The 24,087-nt window shown below is 40.9% G+C and overlaps 1 protein-coding gene across 8 annotated transcripts in view; it reads left to right on the top strand.

The window, feature by feature from the left end:
- Positions 1-24,087, top strand: part of usp7 (ubiquitin specific peptidase 7 (herpes virus-associated)) — a 141,636-nt gene that overhangs the window by 71,250 nt on the left and 46,299 nt on the right. For all 8 annotated transcript variants that reach the window (XM_078240749.1, XM_078240747.1, XM_078240748.1 and 5 more), the window contains 6 exons: positions 7,825-7,929; positions 17,360-17,558; positions 19,146-19,284; positions 21,467-21,555; positions 21,884-21,992; positions 23,373-23,503. In XM_078240749.1, the coding sequence (XP_078096875.1) occupies positions 7,825-7,929; positions 17,360-17,558; positions 19,146-19,284; positions 21,467-21,555; positions 21,884-21,992; positions 23,373-23,503 (772 nt within the window). The remainder of the gene's footprint in view (positions 1-7,824; positions 7,930-17,359; positions 17,559-19,145; positions 19,285-21,466; positions 21,556-21,883; positions 21,993-23,372; positions 23,504-24,087) is intronic.

Below are 24,087 nucleotides of genomic sequence, written 5' to 3'. Positions count from 1 at the left end.
TTGTATGTTTTCACAAAACAGTGGTATATTAGTTCAGGTAAAAGAACATGACTCCACAGTGCACGAAGCTGGTATTTTGATACTCGGTCTTAATCTTTTTGGTTATGCTTTACACGGTGAATCAAAGTTCACCACAATTCACAATTTGTGGTTTACTTGGTCTGTGCATGTAATTCAGGTTAATTTGCAAAATGCATGCCTTGCTGCCCTTCGATTTTTCTATCTGTTTGTACTCTAGTTGTGCTGGTTTAGTAGCTGCGAACTTAGATCACAGCTCCACTTAGCTGTATGGAATCGCATGTGATGCAACTATGGAGTGATTTCATCTTGTAGCACATGCCTGGAGAGGATCTCAGAATGGAGAACTGTGCAAGTTATCTTTTGTTCCCCCTGATATGTTAATGTTCTTCCCATCACTGCTTAGAGTTGGATACTGTTTTGCATGATTGAGGGCAGGTTAACAGATATAGTCAACAAATTGGACTTTGTCCAGCCCAAGCTTCATATTCTCTGCATTCAACAGTTTGTACAATATCTTGTTCAAGTTTATCTAATGGTTTGTCATAAATCATAGAATCCCTACAGTGCAGATGAGGCCATATGGCCCATCAAGTCTGCACCAACTCTCTGACAGTATTTTACCCAGGCCCTTTCCCCTGCACTATCCCTGTAACCCCATGGTTAATCCACCCAACCTGCACATCTTTGGACTGTGGGAGGAAACCAGAGTACCCAGAGGAAACCAATGCAGACATTGGACGAGCGTGCAAACTCCACATAGGCACAGTGGTTAGCACTGCTACCTCCTGCCTCCGGGGACCTGAGTTCGATTCCCGGCTTCGGTCATTGTCTGCACGTTCTCGCTGTGTCTGCGTGGATCTCCTCTCAGTCTGAAAGATGTACTGATTAGGTGCATTGCCCATGCAAAATTCTCCGTGTACCCGAACAGGTGCTGGAGCATGGAGACGAGGTGATTTTCACAATAACTTAATGTAAGCCTACTTGTGACACTAATAAATAAATTTAAACAGGGCCAGAATTGAACCCGGCTCCCTGAAGCTGTGAAGCTCGCCACTGTGCCGTGCTTCGGACAAGCTTAAGTATTTGAAGCAATCGGCGTTATCACTAAATGGTGTCTAGTGGATGTTTGTGCTTTCCGGCCTGTATTTGTGACCATGTACAAGATTATAGTATTAGAGGGTTGGATGGAGAGAAATTTGAGTGTATTCAGGAGGAATTTCTCATTCAGTATGTGGATGGCCCGACTAGAGAGAGGGCAAAACTTGACCTCCTCTTGGGAAATAAGGAAGGGCAGGTGACAGAAGTGTTAGTGAGGGATCACTTTGGGACCAGTGACCATAATTCTATTAGTTTTAAGATAGCTATGGAGAATGATAGGTCTGTCCCAAAAGTTAAAATTCTAAATTGTGGCAAGGCCAATTTTGATGGTGTCAGGCAGGAACTTTCAAAAGTTAATTGGGGGAGTCTGGGAAGGCAAAGGGATGTCTGCTAAGTGGCATGCTTTCAAAAGTGTGTTAACCAGGGTTCAGGGTAAACACATTCCTCTTAGAGTGAAGGGCAAGGCTGGCAGAAGTTGGGAACCCTGGATGACTCGGGATATTGAGGCCCTGGTCAAGAAGAAAGGCACATGACATGCATAGGCAGCTGGGATCAAGTGAATCCCTTGAAGAGTATAGGAGGTGTAGGAGTAGAGCTAAGAAAGAAATCAGGAGGGCAAAAAGGGGACACAATTGTTTTGGCAGATAAGGCAAAGGAGAATCCAAAGAGCTTCTACAAATACATAAAGGGTAAAAAGGGAGAGAGTAGGGCCTCTTGAGGATCAACAAGGTCATCTATGTGTGATGGGTGAGATCCTAAATGAATATTTCTCATCAGTATTTACTGTTGAGAAAAGCATGGATGTTAGGGAACTTGGGGAAATAAATAGTGATGGCTTGAGGAGTGTACATATTACAGAGAAGGAGGTGCTGGAAGTCTTAAAGCGCATCAAGGTAGATAAATCCCCGGGACCTGATTAAGTGTATCCCAGGATACTAGGGAGGAAATTGCGGGTCCCCCTCGCAGAGATATTTGAATCATCGATAGTTGCGGGTGAGGTGCCTGAAGATTGGAGAGTGGCAAATATTGTGCCTTTGTTTAAAAAGGGCTGCAGGGAAAAGCCTGGGAACTGCAGGTCAGTGAGCCTCACATCTGTGGTGGGTAAATTGTTGGAAGGTATTTTGAGAGACAGGATCTACAGGCATTTAGAGATGCATGGATTGATTAGGGACAGTCAGCATGGCTTTGTGAGTGGAAAATCATTTCTCACAAATTTAATTGAGTTTTTTGAAGTGGTAATCAAGAAGGTAGATGAGGGCAGTGCAGTTGATGTTGTCTACATGGACTTTAGCAAGGCCGTTGACAAGGTACCGCATGGCAGGTTGTTGCATAAGGTTAAATCTCTCGGGATCAAGGGTGAGGTATCTAAATGGATGCAAAATTGGCTTCTTGACAGAAGCCAGAGGGTGGTTGTAAAGAGTTGTTTTTCAAACTGGAGGCCTGTGACCAGCGGTGTGCCTCAGGGATCAGTGCTGGGCCCACCATTATTTGTCATTTATATTAATGATTTGGATGAGAATGTAGGGGGGGGCATGGTTAGTAAGATTGTAGATGACACCAAGATTGGTGGCATAGTGGACAATGAAGAAAGTTATCATAGAATCATCATAGAAACCCTACAGCACAGAAAGAGGCCATTTGGCCCATCGAGTCTGCACCGACCACAATCCCACCCAGGCCCTACTCCCACACCCCTACATATTTTACCCACTAATCTCTCTAACTTACGCATCTCAGGACACTAAAGGCAATTTTAGCATGGCCAATCAACCTAACCCGCACATCTTTGGACTGTGGGAGGAAACCAGAGCATCCGGAGGAAACCCACGCAGACACGAAGAGAATGTGCAAACTTCACACAGACAGTGACCCAAGCCGGGAATCGAACCCAGGTCCCTTGAGCTGTGAAGCAGCAGTGCTAACCACTGTGCTACCGTGCCGCCCTAATCTCCAATTGCAACAGTATCTTGATCAATTGGGCCAGTGGGCTGACGAATGGCAGATGGAGTTTAATTTAGACAAATGCGAGGTGATGCATTTTGGTATATTGAACCAGGGCAAGACTTAGTTAATGGTAGGGCATTGGGGAGAATTACAGAACAAAGAGATCTAGGGGTACATGTTCATAGCTCCTTGAAAGTGGAGTCACAGGTGGACAGAGTGGTGAAGAAGGCATTCGGCATGCTTGGTTTCATTGGTCAGAACATTGAATACAGGAGTTGGGATGTCGTGTTGAAGTTGTACAAGACATTGGTAAGGCCACACTTGGAATACTGTGTGCAATTCTGGTCACCCTATTATAGAAAGGATATTATTAAACTAGAAAGTGCAGAAAAGATTTGCTAGGATGCTACCGGGACTTGATGGATTGCGTTATAAGGAGAGGCTGAATAGACTGGGACTTTTTTCTCTGGAGCGTAGGAGGCTGAGGGGTGATCTTATAGAGGTCGATAAAATAATGAGGGACATAGACAAGGTAGATAGTCAATATCTTTTCCCAAAGGTAGGGGAGTCTAAAACTAGAGGGCATAGGTTTAAGGTGAGAGGAGAGAGATACAAAAGTATCCAGAGGGGCAATTTTTTCACAGAGGGTGGTGAGTGTCTGGAACAAGCTGCCAGTGGTACTAGTAGAGGCGGGTACAATTTTATCTTTTAAAAAGCATATAGATAGTTACATGGGTAAGATGGGTATAGGCCAAATGCGGGCAATTGGGATTAGTTTGAGGGTTTTAAAAAGGACGGCATGGACAAGTTGAGCCGAAAGGCCTGTTTCCATGCTGTAAACCTCTGACTCTATGACTATTGGGGTTGAGGGATGATTAAAGAGATTGTGAGGCAGCTGGGTATCTTTTGATCACATGGAATTTGGGTAGCCAGATTCTTCCGGGATCTGGTTTTGTAAAAACAAGTTGGCGAATGTGTGTACAAGAATGGAATTTAAGTTTGCTGATACTGAATCCTAAATTATGGGATGTAATAGACTGAGATTGTAGAAGTGGGCAAATGAGTAGCAGACGCAGGTCGAGGCAGAGTTGATGCATATGTCATAAATTTAGGGATGAAAGGAATATGTCAAAACAGTAGGATTCGTAACAAAAAGACTAGATCTTCAAATATATGGATTTTTAAGATGGGTGTGCAGGTAGGAAAACCTAGAGGATAAAAATTGATGTTTGGGTCTTGCAGCAAAGTAATATGTTTACAGAAGAAAAGCATTGCAGATGCTGGAAATTGGAAATAAAAGAAAATGCTCGATGCAAGTCAGATAGCATCTGTGGAAAGAGGAGGATGAGTGTTTACCTTTTAGTTTGGACCAGCAGGTGTTATGGATGAACAGTTTGAGGAGCAACAGACAGGAAGAAATGGCCTTAACCATTTACATATCCTCTGGATCTGATGCACGTTTTCTTTGATTTATTAGGACTGCTGTACGCTTTTGTCACATTTAATCATTTACTGTCCTCCCCTTATTCAGACCACTTGCTCGTTTTTTTCCACCTATCCCTCTCAAGCTGTTTAACATCCGGTTTTAATAATGTTTTCAACCTTGAACTCTAATCCTACCTTCCCCTACCACCCTCTACAAATTTGCAACAGCTGAGGCCAGTTGGAATATTGGAGAACTCCTGGGAAGTTCATTGTCGGAAACTTATTGGAGCCGTGGAAAGGATATTTATTGTGCATGGTTTTGACATTGGGATTCTACATCTGAACAAAGGCTCAATTTCTCTTCACCTCCCCCCCCCCCCCCCCCCGCCCAAAGGCAGCAGATCTAATGGAACTCCTTGCAGTAGTATGAGATTTTAAGAGGGTACATGAAGTGTGTTTCCACTGTTGACTTAATGTAGGATTTTGGACTCTGAATTGACATTGTGAAAAGAGACACAGCCATTTTAATATCAATGTGTGACGAAGTGGAATTGCATGCATTTCAGAGGACATTTAATAAGTTTATTTAAAGTTTGTTTGTTTATTAGTCACAAGTAGGCTTACACTGCAATGAAATTACTGTGAAAATCTGCTAATCACCACACTCCGGTGTCTGTTCAGGTACACTGAGGGAGAATTTAGCATGGCCAATGTACCTAACCAGCACGTCTTTTGGACTGTGGGAGGAAACCCACATAGACACTGGGAGAACACGCAGAAGTCACACACTGAGCCAAGCTGGGAATCGAACCTGGGTCCCTGGCACTTGAGGCAGCAATACTAGCCACTATGCTGCCCTAATAAGGGTCATGCATGTAGCAACACAAATAGAAGCTTGCAATATTTGTCTCACTAACCACTTGTGAAAGAAGTCATAATATTGGGCAATTAAATAAATATTTGCGAAGCAGGAATATAGCTGATGTGAGCGAGCATTGGTTAAGGGGTTTTAGTAGACGGCTTAATTTGAAGTTGCAGCATTTGGGGGGGGGGGGGAAATGAGCAGAATTTCTGTGATTGATGCTAATTGATTAGTGACCTCAATGCTTTGATGGTTAATATACCTTTTGTTGAGTTTTATGTGGTTAAGGCAATCTTTAAAGCCAGTTTTTGTTTCATTTGCCTCAGGAAGTTAGTGTTGGAATTTTGTCCTTCACACATTTTTTTTCCTCTTGAAAGGGAAGTATCACTTTGATCAGGGCTTTACTGTTCAATGTAACAAACTAAGGACATCTGCCTATCTAGGCAGTTTGCAATTGGCAACAAAACGGTTTGTAAGCCCATGACACAGCAATCTGACTAAATGGGTTGTGGGATATATTTAATTGTTTAGGCTGCTCTAGAACCATCAGGAAAACTCAAGTTCTGTTTTTGGTCTAATGTAACCACAATATTCAATGTGCCATTGTTCTATTGCCACAATCTGCATGACATCAATTTTTTTTTACTTAGCCAAGTCTGAGTGGCTTGGAGCATTTCTCTCTGCATGTCACAAATTATGGCTACTAACTAACCACTTCAGAAGTGGGAAGTGTGCTGGAATGGGCCTTCTGCAATAGCTGGTCCTAGATTGCCATGAACTTTAATTTGCTGATATTGATAAAATTGGTGGTTTGTGCCAGAATTTTCTAACTTTGCACTCCACCCAATGACTTGAGAGCACTGAGTTTAGGCTAGCATTTAAATGCAGTACTGTACTCAGGAAGTGCTGCATTGTCAGTGGTACTGTCATTTAGATGAGAAGTTATCTGAACTGGTTCATGTGCAAGATCCGGTTACACTATTTGGAGAGCGTGGGGCAACATGTCCTGGGGATAATTCCTCCGTGAGCCATGAAGAATGGAATGGAATAACTGTCTGCTGTCTCATTTGCTGTTGATCTTGTGTGCGGATTAGCTGCATCACTGAGAGGAATGCTAAGCCATTCCTGAGCACTGTTGTGCATGCTCTTTCTTCAGTGATTAATACAAAGCTGCAATTAGTGTTGGTGTTTGCAGGAGAATGAATGTGGATTCGGAATGCTTAAAGGAAATTATCTTGCAAGCAAACCTGCGTGATTGCTTCTCAGTGAAATAGTGCAGTCAGAAACTGGAAGTGTTTACCATCTGTCTGTGAAATTGGAACAGTTCTGGGTTGCACACAAGCTTCAAGCTTTTGAAGTTGCATAGATGTGTCTGCAAGTAAAATAACCCAAATTCTTTTGAAATTCGGCTTCTGCAAGCATGGTGCACCTTCGACATTGTGATGCCCACATGTTAGTTAAAAGCATTGGTCTAGAATTCCATTGCTGATGCAATTTTTATTCTATACCAGTTAATTGTGAATTACTTGCGATTCTGCCACTTGCGTCAGTTGGCAAACTTTGTTTTCATATAATTCATGCCCATAAACTAAGTGTCACTGTTTTCAGTGTCTTGATAGCTGCTGCTAATTCTATACTCGAGATCTCTCTCCCTCCCAAAAATCATAACAGACTACTACCCCATCCCACAAAGGAAGTGGGCATGTTATAAAAAAGCTGATGTCTATTACAGATCTACCAGTTTCACACGAGAGCATTTTCATGTGCTTGTTTTACTGCCTACGCCTTTGAGGGCTTCTTTGTGAGCAGGAGGAGATGATACTGTTCTTGTGCTGTTATCTCAGTATTGGTGTCAATGGGATTAGCGTTTGTTATTGACAGTGGTTTCCGCAGATGGACTTTGTTTTAATCTGGGCTCTGAGATTGCATACGCTGAAGCACCTGGGATTGCAGCCATTACGGTGGGAAGTGGCTGCTGCCCTGTGTTCCTCTTGCCCACTTTGCTCGCGCAGATTGTTCTCAGGAATAACATTTCTAGCAAGAATAAACAATTTGGTCAATTCACCAGAAATTCATTGCTGTGACTAATTTGCTGTTTTATTTTTCTGCTACTGATTAAAACATGATGGTCTGCTTTTTTAAGGCATTGTTTCCTTGTTTAATAAAAGGATCACTTAAAACTAGTGCAGTTGTGTTTATTGTTTTCCCTTACTTGGCTGTGACATCTTTCATTTACCTGTTTCCTTTTTTTAAATGGTAGCCCAGAGTTGCTTTGTGGTGTTGTGTATGTGTGTGTGTATATATTAAATATTATATGTGTGTGTTTGGACCTGTTGGAAATATGCCGTGCAGCTGCAATCTACAGATTTATAGGGAAGGACTGAGTGCTTTGATCTTGAGTAAGAAAACTTTAAGTTCTACAATGGCAGCAAGAAGTTGAGTCTTTAGCAATAATGCATCTCATTTTCTTTCAGCTGGGGATGCAGATGATCCCCCAAGAATCACCCCTAACCCAGTCATCAATGGTAACGTAGCAATGGCAGATGGTCACAACAACACAGAGGAAGACATGGAAGATGGTAACCTTTTACTTTTTAATCTGTTTAGTAGATGAGCATTCCTTCATATAATTGGGGAATTAGTAGTCTTAAATTGGGCTCATTTCAATTTTTGAAATATGTTCAACAATTTGGACCAAAATCTCTAATGAAAGGCGATCATTTGAAAAATATGGTATGGAAATTTATTCTGGCAGTGTGGAAAAAATGTTTATATGTAAGATTTTAAATCCATCAAATGGCTTGTGGCATTCATGGCTTGAGTTTGTGTTGGGTGAATGAATCTTTTGCATATCAGAATAGTGATGACCATGCTGGGAGCAGAAGTATTTTATGCCTCGGCTGGTTAAAGATGTTTGGATGCCTGGTAAAAAGCTCTCTCCTCACTCCCCCCTCAACAAAGTGTTTTGATATCATCCTCAATAAAGTGCTTGTGCAACAGCCATTGCTGTAACCTCCACACATTGGTGCTGAATATTGACAGCTTGGTGTGGATTTTTAGTTCATTTGATTGGACTATGCTGTAGCACAGTACAAAATATTAAAAGATTATCTATTGAATTGTCTACAACCTTCTTTCCTTTTTCACTTTCTGATCCTTTTCTCCCCACAAGAGGAAGGGGGTGGAAATCAGTCAATGGGGTAATTGAAATGGATATCACAAAGATGCTGCAATTTGTGATCATTTGTGATGTATTGTGATTTGAGCATCTTTGATTATAGATTTGTTGTTGGTTTTGGATAACGTATAGCAATATTCTGGGGGCCATTAGCCCAAGACTCTGCAATTGGTGTTTTTTGATGGCTTTTTCCAAATCATTTACATTTATGTAACTAAGTAATATTAAAGGTGGAATAACTGGAAACATTGCAACAGCTAAAATTAACTCCTTAATAAAAAAGGACTGGAGATGAGATGATAGTTGTACATTATTCCTTTTATGTAGGAAAGAGGGTTAGCTCCAATTATTCCCATCGTTGCATTTCACAGGGGCTTGTATTAAAGGTTTGCACAAAGGAGTTGATTTTTGATGTAGGAATATTTTATACATGGGCAAAACATCTGCCGGGGGCGTGTCAATCCCCAAAATATTTTGAATTAAGATAGTAATTGCGACTTTAAAATGGTTTGTTTCTGGTGATGAAGCTGTTTCCTGTTTAATTCTCGATGTGAAGCAGTAATCATTGCAAAACCTTGGACGCTGCGACATGTATTGCGAAGCTTTTAAGATTGAAGTACAGTTTTGATCATAAATGGGACTAATGACAATGATGCTGTTGGTTATATTTTGCTAAATCTTTCTTAAGGACCAGATTTATTACACATATTCTCCTCCAGATCAGATATTCTACAAATGAACACTAATGGGTTATATATGCCTGCGCAGCTAAACGGAAGATTGAGAATTGCACACTGTTCTAGCAAGATGCCTCCCCATGGGGTAGGTGCTCTCTGATTACACATCCTGGTCACAAGGAATTTTATTTCCTACTTGGAGCATGTTATGAGAGATTCCTCAATTCTTCCCTCATTCATTTAACTTCTACATACATAGAAATAGGAATTTCAGTCATTATCTTTGGGAGAGGAGGTGGGAAAGGGAATGAGCTCTTGAAATTCACCATTGCGCAATCATTTGGGTCAGGCAATCTTTCCCTTCGCTAACTAAGACTTTGTGTGCTTCACCTTTTTGAGTTTTTCTCATCGGTGTTGGTTTTCTTTTGCATAGAAATTTTACTCGTAAGATAATGTTGTGGGTAATGGTAAACTGCAAAAAACATTATTTTGTAAATTTTTCAATTTAATAAAATTGTTTGCCTAAGCTGATATTTTGCAGTGTCCACCCCTAAGGACTACTTTGGATGTATTCCTGAAGTTAAAATCTGTGGCATACAATGGTTCCTACTCCAAATGCATGATTCATTAGCCTGTCTTCAACATGACGCAGTTCCAGAAAGTAAAGTTTATTTATTAGTTACAAGTAGACTTAAATTCATACTGTGAAAATACCCTAGTCGCCACACTCCGGCACCTGTTCGGTTACACTGGTGCCGGAGTGTGGCGAGATTCTGAGGGAGAATTTGGCATGACCAATGCACCTAATCAGCACGTCTTTCAGACTGTGGCAGGAAGCCAGAGCACTCGGAGGAAACCCATGCGGACATGGAGGGAACGTGCAAACTCCACACAGTGACCCAAGCTGGGAATTGAACCCGGGTCCCTGGTGCCTTGAGGCAGCAGTGCTAACCACTCTGCCACCGTGCTCCCTGACACAAGAGAAACACAAAAAGAAACACTAAGCTGCCGCTAAGTCTGTGAAAGCATTCAGTGGAATAGTCATTTACTGCATTCTAAAGCTAGGTTCCTCTGGTAAAAAGAAACCCAGAGTTCCAGTTTTGCTAACTGCAACCAGACAGGAATTGGGTTTTAAGCAGGAAGTGAATTAGTGAAGAGGCGCAGTGGCCAAATTGTGTTTGGTGCTGATCGAGGATAAAACGCTGAATTTCTGTTTTATCATCTGGATAATTGCCCAGTGCTGGCTCCAATTAACCAGCGATGTCATTGATGTCTTTGACCAACATCTGGGAAGTTGTATTTCTTTTGATGTTGATCAACACGGCCTGATGTGGTAGCTGTGGTATGGTACTTCAATTCCTGGCGTTGCTCACGTTTATTACCCATCTCTAGTGACACTTGTGAATGTAGCCTTTCTGACTGCTGCTGTTCATGTGATGAAGATGTTTCCAAAGTGGTGGTCAGCAGGAGTTGTGGAATTTTGACCAATCAATGGAGGAGTGATGGCATGCATCTTGAATGTTTTGGTGTTCTGTGCACCCACTGTCCTTGGCCGCCTTATTGGTGGAGATCACAGGTTTGGGATTAAAAAAGCTTTGGCAAGTTACTGCAATGAATCCTGTGGATAGCATGCACATGTGGAGGGAGTGAAAGGATTAGTATAGATACATGCTTGATGGCTGGCGCAGGACCGAATGACTACTTGTACTGTAAAATTGACTCAACTGTTTTTGTAACTGAACCCATCCAAGCATGTGACCAGTATTCAGTTGGATTTCTGATATTTGATTTTCAGGCTATGGAGAGGCTCTGGGGAGTCGGGATGTGAGCTGGTTGCCATTGAACACCCAACGTTTAACCTGACCTAATAATATTGCATCTGCCCTAGTAATATTGCGTTTGCCACTGACCAGAAACCCAGCTGGGTTTCTGGTTAGTGCCAACCCCCAGTATGTTAATATTTGGCCATTGTATTCTGTTTGAATTTCATACACTTTTTATTGTGTCCAGGTGTTGTTGGACATGGGGCATAGAATGCTTCATTTTTACTTTGTTCATGGGTTGAGTTATTGCCAATCTCTAACTGTCCTTGAGAAGGTGATGAGCTGCTTGAACTGCTGCAGTCTGTGTGTGGGTACCGCCGCAGTGCTGTTAGGAAGGGTATTTCAGGATTTTGACCCAGTGACAGTGGCAGAACGGTGATATAGTTCCAAGTCAAGATAGTGAGGCTTGGAGGAGATATTGCCCATACATCTGCTGTTGTTCTCCTTCTGGGTGGGGAGGTCACAGGCTTGGGAGGTGCTGTTGACTTCTTAGTGGATGAGTATATTAGAATAATTCTGTAATTTCCCCTTTCTCAAATGTGAAAGCAAAATATTGGACCAAGGGATCATCTCTGAAAATTTCTAAGACCGTTGTAATACTTCCTGGCATACAGGATTCCATGCGACATCTGGTTGAATTAGCTTCCCGTAAGTCATAAGATCATAAATAGGAGCAGGGTAGGTCATTCAGCCTGTCGAGCCTTCTCCGTCATTCAGTAAGGTTATAGCTGATCTGATTGTGACCTCGAATCCATTTCCTTACTGCCCACCTACATAACCCCTGACTCCTTAGCTGATAAATCTATCTCCACTTAGAATATGTTCAATGACCCAGCCTCCATAGCTCTCTGTGGAAGAGAATTCCAAAGACAAACAGCCCTCTGAGAGAAGAGATTCCTCACCACCCTTCCATTTATGGTACTAATGTTTCACCAGTGCTACCTCCTTTAAAAGCTCATGACACTTTGTGGTATCATTAGTGGTGCTGATTGACCGAAGTGATGCCTGGTTTTGAGCTGAATTACAGAACAAGTGTGCTCTATTTCCAGATGAAGTTGGAGGTGTTAAAAGGGAATAGTGTACCCTGTCAGGCTGGCTGGCTTTGTTATCCTACCCATTTCTTTTGCATCACTGCCATCAGGAACGAAAGTTAAAAGCTAACAAACATGTTGACAGAGTGTGTGTTCCCTACTATTCCTATTTCCCATCACTCCTTAATGTCACTTGTGGCAGACTTATCACAGTATAGGTGCTGAACTGTCATAGCCAGTCTACCCATGCCTTGCATGTTGGAAACTAGTTCAACTGGTTCAAAATCCTGATGTGTGGACCTCTCGGATTTGCCCACCTTCAAAGGTGCAGAGGCACATTCTAAACATGGGAAAGCAACATTAGGCGCTATATTCAGCGTTAGTACCTGGGAGGAGAACATTTGTTAGTAAAACCAAGGCAAGTAGCATCTGTGCTCTGCAATTGATGGAGGTCAATTACCATGATGTCTCCTGGGTCTAGACATTCTGTAAGTTGTACGAGGTAAAGTTGTGCTTTGAGCATGAGTTTTCATCGATCCAAATAACTCTGTAGCGGCAGGAAGAAGCTCTTGGGTCCCTTCTAGTCCTAGCCAGTGACTTGATGAGGACCGTGTATTTCAGCATATCGTGGAGTCGGGTAGGGATGCGGTCAAGAAATTGGACTTTGCAGTAATGTTTTCCTCCCCCATGCCCCACTTTTCATATGGCCAGAATGAACAGAAGAGGGGTGGCAACTGAGTGCTTTAAGTGTAGGTTATTGAAAGGGTGATTTTTAAAAAATGATTTTACTTCAGTTGGTTTAAGTTTTTTTTCAGACCAGATGAGAAACTATTTTAAGGCAATTTGCCAATAAAAAGAAACAAATATTGGGCAAAATAAGAGCTTTGGCAGCACCTTGCAGCATGCACTTTGTTTCTACAAACTGTGGCTGCTAAGTAAATATTAGAAATAAATGTTTGCAAATTGCTATAATTTTTTTCTTGTACGCTTTTACTTTGTCATTGGCTCGCGGAGGAAGATAATGTTGACATGCGTTTCCAGCACTAGCATAAGTGGTGCCATTATGAAAATGTCTGTGAAAGATCTGATTTTAAAAAAATAAAGAGCATTGCAGTAATAACTCCCACTTCTCTAAAGGAGAATCTTCCACACAGACTTAAACCACCCACCGTCCTCTTCTGTTCTCTTAACTATTTTGTTTTAGCTCGGCTGTTCTTAGAACTACCTGCAAGTGGTGCATGCAATCTTCAATATTCCAGTTAGCTGGATTGGTGCAGATTAATGCTTGTGTCTGTGGAAGACTCTCTGTGGAGAAATGGTGAGTTATGACAGTGAGTAATATTCCCTTTTGTAAATGATTAGCTTGTAACTGATAATAAATGGAATGATTTTAATGCTGATTTTATTTGAAGAATAGATTTTCTTTGAAGGGCGCATATAGTCATAGAATTGTTATCATTTGCTGTGGAACAAAGATGAATAGTAGGCAGTAGATGGTCAGGAGGGGATTTGACCTAGTTTTGAAAAGCTGTGGTGATTCATGTTGTGTAAATTTGCCTTGGAGGTAAGAAAGTTCCAATCATGTTATTTCTTGAATTTGTTTTGGATCTTGCCTGCCTTTTAACTGGATCCTGCATTCATAACCAGGTGTATGTTATCCTGTGGTTTCCCAATTTATGAAATGAATTTGACAGCAGAAAGTGCAATTCAATGCACTATTCACATTAATAGCTCTAACTAGAATACAGTTACTAAGTAAAAATGCATCATTGCTGTTGCAAATGGGGACGGACTATTGCGATTACCCATCATATTTTTCTGGTTAATATGTTGCATGATTTTATATGGTCGTTGTGTTTGCTGTTTGTATTCCCACTCGCATGGATGGCTGCTTTGATTGTCCTTTGAACAGTGAAAATCTTGTTGCAACTTCTTAAATCGCATTCAGAACTTTCAGTTCTGTAGTCCCTTCATCTATTGACATTCTTGACACATCTCACCTAATGTATTTCATTGCTAAAACCACCACACACTTTTATCTGCTTTTGTAGCAACTCCTTATTTTTCCCTTACTAACAGTTGACTCTCTTTTAAACTGAAACCCTAATGTTCTCAAATTGTGAACCTTTATTCCTGGGCAAGGCACAAGAAAAATATGCAGGGGGATATAGGCAGGCTGGGTGATTAGGCAATAACGTGTCAGTTGAAATAAAAATGGCAATTTGTGAAGTTATTCTCTTTGGGGAATAAAAATTGGGAAATTATTTTGTGCATGGCAAGAGATTGGGAAAGTTTACATTCAGAGGGACCTGGATGTCCTTATACATGTTACAGTGAGCAATTAGGAAGGCAAATGATATGTTACCATTTGTTACAAAGGAATTGAAGTAGAAGCAAAGTTTTTTTTTAAACCGCAATTAGAGCATTGAGGTTGAACACCTGAAGTTACTGTGGTGAGTTTTGTTCTCATCCGAAGAAAGAGCATTTATGTCCTACAGTCGCTTGGTAGTAAATATGTTGAGTATTGCTGAGAAAAGAGACATTGTTAAAGCTTTTCATTTTTCACTCATCAGGACAGATGGAAACGTACCAAATTTCAAAGGAAACAACAATGCATGAGAAAGGGGTGTTGACTGGTTGGCGAGTCGACCAACCAATTGGTCATTACTTTACCATGGCGACATACACAGGAAGCTATTATCCGTTTCTTTTGTTTGTACTAAAATCTTCCATGTTCGGATATATTCCTTTTTGCCTGCAGAAGACGAGCAGAAGTGACATTGCAAACCTGACCGCTGATCTTAAATTGGTTTTTGTAAATGTTAACCCATTTGGGATTATTCAGCAAATGCTGCCCAATCACATCTAATGGTGTATTCGCCATGGTAATTCTTGACCATTCAGAGCCGAATTGCCAGCCAATCAGCACCCCTTTGCTCATCAATTGTTCCCTTTTGATGTTTGGAATTCTTGCATCTCTCCTGATGAGTGCAAGATGAAAAGTTTCAAATGCGTTTCCCCTTTAGAGGAAGTGCAATAAAGATTCATGAGACAGGTTGAGCGATTGAGTAAAGTAAGCTTACAATCAGAGTTTAGAAAAATGCGAGAGGACAGGGTCCGTCTAGAGCACTGGTTCATTGCCTCAATAAGGGGACATCCATTTATCTCTAAAATGAGAGAGATTACACTCAAGATAATGAATCATTAATACTTACCCCCCCGCCCTGAGATGTGTGCTCAGCTATTGAGTATATTCCAGACAGAAGCTGACAGATTTATGGGCACTAATGGAATAGAGGGATATGGGGATAATTCAGGAAGGTGGAGCTGAAGTAGTAAATCAGCCATTGCCTTGAATGGCCATTTCCAGCTCCTATTCCTTACTACTTGTTTACGTTGAATCTTTACCATGCTGAGAATGAAACAACGTGTATTTGTGTGGTGCCTTTAACTCCTAAGATTCTTCACAGCAATGACAAAATACTATATTGAACCACAGAGTTAAGGCAGATAACCAAAACTTCGGTCAAAGAGGCAAGTCTTAAGGAATATCTTAAAGATGGAAAGTGAGGTAGAGAGAGATTTCTAACCTTGGGCCTAAGCAGCCAAAAGCATGGCCACCAATTGTGGAACAGGTAAAATTGGGGATGCTCAAGTTCAGAATTGGATGAGTGAGTATATCTGGGAGGGTTGTGGGGCTGAATATCTGGGAGGCTGTGGAGATTGAAGACAAGAGGGACAGACCCTGGGGGGGATTGAAAATGGTGGGAATTTTCAAATCATCTTGGTTAACCAGGAATTGCAGGTGCCGAAGCACTGTTGTTACTCATTTGTGTAATCCTTATCTCAACTCATTTCTCTTTCCTTACTCCTACAATCTGCAGACTTGTGTGATCTAAACTTCTCATTCCTTGACCACTGTGATTTGATTTATTTTATTCTTTGGTATTGTTCATGTACATAAATCTGGGTCCTTTGAATTGTCTCTGTTTCAAAAATAATACTGTATTTGTGTCTAAAGAATTTTTAAAAGTTTCTGTAACTTCCATGAAATGTTGTCATTGTGGTGAAAAGGACATCTGGGATATTGTTCTTTTGAAGCCATTACACCCTTGAATGGCTTTCTATTTCCCCTTTCACATCTACTGTTTGCAGGGTCTTGTCTTGAATCATACTACACCCATCCCCTTAAGACCTATATGAAAGGCATCCATTAGTCTGATGCTTTAGCTGAGTACTGTCTTGCATTGTATTCCAAGGATAGCCTGTTGAAGTGAGGATATGAATCTTTTGCCACTACACCATATATGAAATGTTGTTTGCTTCCTCAGCATTTCACTACAAAATGTTTTATACTGTTGTGCTTTACTATTTACTTGTGGAGGGAGAACACGAGGAAAATATTAATTATCTAGAGTGGAAATCGACTTAAATTTTGAAGAGGTTCAACCTCTGCCTACAGAACTCCTGATAAGCCTGATCCAAATGTCTGACCTTCCACGTTTTGCGATAATGTTTCCACACTCTTGCTGTTGGCAACTTGGAGCAGCCTCCTGCAAACAAATAATGGTATCTTGTGTGCAGCAGCATGGGGAAAGACCATTTTCATGTCTCGGGGTGAGATGTTTTCAAGACGAACAGTATCTCAGTTCTATTTTGCCCATTTCCAAATTGTTTGTGCAAGGAATCTTTGAGAATGAGGAAGGCGATAGCTACGGTAAGTAATAGTGGAGAGCAAATAAAGCCACAACAATGTATCCACTATTTACTTCAAGCTCCTCTTTTGGATGGCATTTTTCTTGAGTATGAATGATAAAGTTGGCAAGGAGTGTCTTTATTCCTAATCGATCATTATTGTTGTATAGTTCTTGCAAACGTCCTATGCATTTTTGCACATTTTGATATCAAGTGAACTCATTGCTTGTGGAGGTGGAGCACTCAGTAGAGACTGATGCTTGAAGTTGGGAGGCAAGCTGCCTCACCTTGCCTCCCAAAAAACAGAAGTGTAGGTGTACGGTGGTTTGTAAGAAAAGCTGAAATTCACATTTTGAAAATGTGTAGATGTTAATGTCCAATTGTAATTGAAAAATTGGATGCTGATAAATGTTTTCACAACATGCAGGAATTATGATGGCTTGCTGGTGAAAGTAACTTTTGCACTACATCAGTCAGATGGTCCAAGTATTGACTTAGAATTCTGCTAGCTCTCAGAAGCCACAAATCTGATTTAGATGCTATTAAACGAGGCAAATTGTTGATCTTAAATTTGTTGTATTAAAATTACTTTTCATTCTCAACAGACACCAGCTGGCGGTCAGAGGCCACATTTCGTTTCACTGTGGAACGGTTTAGTAGGCTCAGTGAGTCTGTGCTGAGTCCTCCTTGTTTTGTGCGAAATTTGCCATGGAAAATTATGGTAATGCCTCGCTTCCATCCTGATCGACCTCACCAAAAGAGCGTTGGATTTTTCCTACAATGCAATGCCGAGTCTGATTCCACGTAAGGAAAAGTTAATGTTGTCTTGAAGGCTTAAATGTTTAAACATAAGAATCTTGTGAATAATAACCCAATATTACCTTGTATAGTTTGAGAAAAAATTGACCTAATCTACAAAAGCCTCTAAGGTCCTAAAATCTATCTTGAGCATGCTTTTGTTTTAACTGAATGATGTGTAAAAGGTGAAGCAAGGAAAGTGAAATGCATTATGTAACCTCAGCCATCTCAAAGGGCCAAAGCAGCAGATGCATAGGAAACCCACCACCTGAAGGGTCCCTTCCAAACTGCGCACCATCCTGATTTGGAACCATATCGCTGTTCCTTCACTGTAGCTGAGCTAAAATCCTGGAACCCCTCTCCGAGCAGCACTGTGGGTGTAACTATACCAAATGTCCAACAGCGGTTCAAGGAGGTGGATCTCCACCTCGAGGGCAGTTAGAGATGGCCAGTAAATGCTGGCCTAGCCACTCATGCCCACACCAATAAATACACTTTGAATGGGACCAAGTGGTAGATCAACTAACTAAATCTAAACTGTTATTGTCCTTGGAAAAACTACACAAGCTATAATAATTTCTTAATTTGTTTCGAAGGCATGTAATTGGTATTTCAAATGGAATTAGCATTCGTTCTGTGCTCAATTAATGCCAAAGATCTACAACAGCTACTGTAAATTGTGTCCGTGAAGGAAGGCACGGTGGCACAGTGGTTAGCACTGCTGCCTTCCAACGACAGAGGCCTGGTTCAATACTAGCCTTGTATGACTGTGTGGAGTTTGCATGTTATCCCCATGTCTGTGTGGGTTTCCTCGGTGCTCAGGTTTCCTCCCACAGTCCAAAGATGTGCAGATCAAGTGGATTGGCCATGCTAAACTGCCCCTTAGTGTCCCAGGATGCATGGGTTAGAGAGATTAGCGGGGTAAATACACGAGGTTACAGGGATGGGGCCTGGGTCGGATACTCTGGTGGAGAGTTGGTACAGACCCGATGGGCCAAATGACAACCTTCTGCACTGTAAGTATTCTATTAACACCTGAATTTGAAGGGTTCTAGTCCAGGAATGGAAGGGCTAACGAGTCTAAAACAGGGACCTGAAAGTTTCCCCCATCTTGATTTGCTGATGCTGATCAATCCCGAGTTGCGCTGAGAACAACTCGCCAGTCGTCATTTAGCTACTTGTTAAATTTGGTGCCTTGCTAGGTCACTACAAAGGGCTTGGAACCAGACGTGATGGAGGGTTCGAGCATAAAGGACTGGTTGGTTGATGCGTTCCTTTACCTGAAGGGCGGTGATGTTTTTATGACTGTTTGGCGACATGTTTCTCTTTCCCACTTGCACGAGCTGCAAATTACTAAATGCTTTGAGTTCCCTTTAGAACTTGGTGCGATTTGGAACTGGATAGTTGGGCTGCTAGTTCAGATATACACTATATCCTGAGTGCAAAAATCACGATTATCCTTTTGCTATTCTGTTGTATAATGTAACCCAATGCATATCTGTCAATTGTGTGGTTTTTGACTTTGTGCATTTACTCCTAGCTGGAGAAGAAGAGGAATTTGTGTGACTAAATAACTGATCTTCTCTCTTATAGATCATGGTCCTGTCATGCCCAAGCTGTTTTGAAGATAATCAACTACAAAGATGAAGAGAAGTCATTTAGTAGAAGAATCAGTCATCTTTTCTTTCACAAGGAGAATGACTGGGGTTTCTCTAATTTTATGACTTGGAGCGTGAGTGTTGAAAGTTGACATTTTCTGCAATCAAAGTTTTTGATTAGTCAGGCTGAATATGAAATGTGCTTGACTTATTTTCTGTATTTCAAAACTGCTCAAAAGTGAGATGGATGTGTGGGAGAATACAGGCAAGCTTATTGAAGTACAAAAATGCTGCAGCATCACGGGGCGTGCCTCCATCAATCCTTAATATTGAATTATTCTTTTTTGAATATTGTCACGAGACCTTAAATTAAATTCATTGCTGCTCCATAACACATTGGGCAATCTTATATAATCTAGGGTAGTCCATGTCCTTGCAGTCTGTCATCTTGTTGGAGTAAGGGTATTGTTCTGATCTGAGTGAACTGGACTCTGTGTTTGCCCAAGAGGAACGTATGGTTGGGTTTGGCATTTGTGTTGGCCGAAGTGGTTGACTGTCAAAACATGAACACAAATTTGTCAATCCACTAGACTCCTCCAATAAAGCTATTCCAACACCGGCTTAAATTGAAAGAAGTAATTTACTGCAATTTTCCATTGATTTATCTAATTAGTTTCAGTTCTCCTCCTCTCCCTCCAAACACTGAAATGTAGACCATCCTCCAGAACCTGTAAAAGATTTAAAGTTCATCGAGTGTACAAGTATGTAGACAATATACCATTTCCCCATAAGATTAATCTTCAGTCTTTGATCATATTTGGTACATCTGTATTGATTTCATAGCCCTCAGGATATTTGCTATTCTAAACATTTGAGTTATTGTTTTCTCTTCATCTCCTATTAATCCACAACTTTTATCCTGTAGTTCTAATTTGCTTCTTACTGTAATCATAGAATCCTACAGTGCCGAAAGAGGCCATTTGGCCCATCAAGTCTGCACCGACCACAATCCCACCCAGGCCCTACGCCCATATCCCTACACATTTACCCTACTAATCCCTCTTACCTGTAATGGTACAGGTAAGATGAATTATTGTGCTTAACCTCATTTATTCATCTTCACTGCTGTTTTATGTACTCCAAATGCCCAGTTTATCCTTTAATTGTCCTAAAAGTAATCCTTTTTTTCCCCTGTTAGCTTTGTATAATTATTCTCTTTGCATTTTTTTAAAAAACCTATTTCTCTACTTAAAAATTGATCAGGGATTATTTTTCTGGAGTATACACTTGATGCATATCTTTTTCTCCCCCCGCCCCCCCCCCTCCCCCCCCCAAACTTTTACACTTAAAAGTTGAGCCTCCTCAGTCATAAATCTCCAATTTTTGCTACTCGAAAGGTCCTTAAGTATTAAATTCATTGCTTCAGTTTACAAATTATAAGCGATCAAATCCACATGAAACTGCATCATTTTTGTGTCACTTCCCAAATCTGAACCTATGCATGTTGAGTTTACTTCTGTCTTTGTGGGAAGCAATCCCTGTGGCCATCACTATGTTTCAATCCTTGCATAGGGAGTTGTGTTGCTGTAATCGTACTTGCATAAATGAGTTGCTAGATAACAGAGGTTTTAGATAACAAGATGGGTCTTGTGTGCATCATTGGATTTCAAAGAATGTGTTCATGTAACTTCACCCAAGCTAACCATTGATCTAAAGTTGTCTCATAGAAGAGAGGTTACAGGAAGTCTGTTCCTGTGTTGTATATGAAACATTAACTTATTTATATTTTGCATTTAATCTGCCTGGACTATTTATTGAATTAAGTTGGATTAAAATTGTATGGCCAAATGATCCATAATAACCTTTTGAGGTAGCTATGGAATAAATAGCCACAAATTGGTGCAGACAAGTCAATCTGGCATGCAAGGCGACCACAGCATTTCAGTTCCAAAATTCCAGTTTTTGCATAGACTCAGCAGAGAAGTTAACCCCCTTTTTCAGCCTGACCTATGCACTCTTTAGTCAGTCACAAATGGATGTTTAAGTATGCTGTAACTGGGTACAAGGAATCAAATGGGTGGTAACGGGCTGTTATGAAGATGTGCGGGATTTAAGATATGCCCCCACAGAGCAGACCCTGCATGGCAAATTGACAATGGTGACCACCCACACCAGCAGTTCACTTTTATACTCGGCGTTTAAGTTGACCCAAGGTTTTTGGAAGGATTTTTTGAGGCTTCAGAAATTGAGTTAACTCTGACATCTACAGCATGTTGATTTGAAGAGCTTTTTAATACCTGTTCAAAATCTGTTTAGGAAGCAACGGATGCTGAAAAGGGTTTCATAGAAGATGACAAGGTTGCATTTGAAGTTTTTGTTCAGGCTGATGCCCCACACGGAGTGGCGTGAGTATTGCATTTAAATTCTATATTATGGGGTACTTTGGAAGTTGCCTAGGTTTGAGAAGTTTTACACAAATAATTGGCAATTGTGAATTGAGCTGAAAACTATATCCATAATTTGATTATTTTTTGCTCAGTAATGGAATATTTTGGGGGTGGGGGAAGTAGGAAACCTGTTTACCAATCATCACCTAGCCTCTGGTTGCATGGGACATGAGAGAAAATTGAAGACTAGTGAATTTTAACATAACTGCTTACAGGCATTTCAAGGGAAACTATATATTATTGGAAAGCTAAAATCAATGTACTGTTGTTGAACATGTGATTCTAGGTGGGATTCCAAGAAGCACACCGGTTATGTAGGCTTGAAGAACCAGGGAGCAACATGTTACATGAACAGTTTATTGCAGACATTGTTCTTCACAAATCAACTGCGAAAGGTAACGTGGACATTCGCTATTCTCAACCCTGAAAATAAATGGGTGCAATGAAAGTGTTGTTGCATGCTGCATTTCTGATTTTGGCACACAGTAACTGAAGATGCTGTTAAGAACTAGCAGCGTAAGCACCTCCTTTTAAGTTATATAAAAAAAATGAATTAGTGACTACTGCATTAGTTGCTTTTTTTCTACATTGAAATTCAACTTGCAAGTATTGGAGCTCCCATCAGTTATATTTCACATAGTGGAACACGGTGCTATGATCAGCCTCCAAGCCACCTGTGCCAGGGAGTGTAAAATCAGTCAAATCTTTTCCTGATTGTGACCTATGCTATCATGTGTGCGTATGAGTGTTGAGTAAAGACTAAATCTGGCTTGGCTTTAAAGTCTGATGTTTGACTCACCTACTGTTTAAAAATAGGATGTATCCTTGAGATTCCGCCCTGCATGCTTTTTGGTGTTGCAATTTCTCACCACCCATCCACGCCTTTTGAGGCTGTACGAGACTTATGTTTTGCCCTCCCCCGTGTTTCTCCAGCCTTAACACGTTTCTTGAGAGCATCTTTTTATGTGCACACAAACTTTTAACTCTTATTGATGCCTGTATTTTCTAGCCCTCCTTTGTTTATTCCAAGCAATAACAATGTTGCTGTAAGAAGAGTTTTATTTGGTGGTACCCTTATAATATGGGCTGATAGTGGTCACCCTTGTATGATGTGGATTTTCAAACTGTTCATTTAAAGTTGAATGCCAATTCAATAGAACTGAGCTTTGTTGCAGTCATTTCCACTTGTGGTTTGGGGGCTAGTGCCAAGTAGCTTCTATTTTAAGGTATCAGGTGGGCATGCATAATTTGTATTTTTTTTGGTGTCATTTTAAAAGAAGACACTAAGAAATAAGGTACAATATTAGGTAAAACATACAAGTTGAGTGTGTCTTTTTTGATGTGATGGTTTTAAATCACTGCTCTCTGCCAATAAATTTAAATGTAAAGATTGTTTTTCCTCCAAAGGTTTGCAAATATGACTTGTATTTGCCGTGGTATTTTGTTGAGCAGTTCACTCAATATCCTAGTTTTAATTCAAGATTTTATTTGCTCTTGTCTATGATAGTGTTAGATGTCCTAGAACAGGAACAAAATCGTGATTGGTTCCAGTGAGGAAAGACTTGTCTTTGGTCCAGAAATCAAAATGCATGCTAAGGAGATTGTGGCTGATGTCAATGTAAATGCACAAGACATTTTGTACATTAATTAAAAAGCACTGAACTTGGAAATCTTTCCTCCAATAAAACTGGCAAACTTGCCGAGGCTGAAATTTTGCTCAACTTTATTTTCATACTTCCAATGTTGGTTGATTTGATTTTCTTTGTCCTGCATAGGCTGTCTATATGATGCCAACAGAAGGGGATGATTCATCAAAAAGTGTCCCCTTAGCGTTGCAACGGGTGTTCTATGAACTGCAGCACAGTGACAAACCAGTTGGAACGAAGAAACTGACTAAGTCTTTTGGGTAAGGAGGAATGAATGCTTGAATGTAGATATGAAAAAAGTTTGCACTTGCCTCCTTTCAAGAATTAAGGCTGCATTTTTGGACGATTTACTGAGCGGCACGGCACAAGGGTGGCATGGTGGCACAGTGGTTAGCACTAATGCCTCAGCACCAGGGACCTGGGTTCAATTCCGTCTTTGGGTGGCTCTTGCACATTCTTCCCGTGTCTGCTGCGGTTTCCTCCGGTTGCTCCAAGTTCCTCCCACAGACTGAAGATGTGCGGGTGAGGTGGATTGGCCATGCTAAATTGTCTCTTAGCATCCCAAGATATGTAGGTTAGATGGATTAGCCATGATAAATATGTACGGTGATAGGGTAAAATATGTCAGAGAGAGTCAGTGCAGATTCAGTGGGACGAATGGAAACCTTCTGCACTATAGGGATTCTATAATACGATTCTATGCTTGTCAATTTACATTTCATCCAAGTTTTAATACTCAATGTCAATTGCTGAGTGACTCAAATGGGATACTAACATTTGGATGGTGTCTTGATAGTTAGTGCAGTAAATAGTCACTTGTCATTCTAGCCCACTGACATCCTTA

Source organism: Mustelus asterias, chromosome 23 (genome assembly GCF_964213995.1).
Source record: "Mustelus asterias chromosome 23, sMusAst1.hap1.1, whole genome shotgun sequence".
In the NCBI taxonomy this organism is placed as follows: Eukaryota; Metazoa; Chordata; class Chondrichthyes; order Carcharhiniformes; family Triakidae; genus Mustelus; species Mustelus asterias.
Note: the sequence above shows the minus strand (reverse complement) of the source record. Positions and strands in the feature narration are given on the sequence as shown.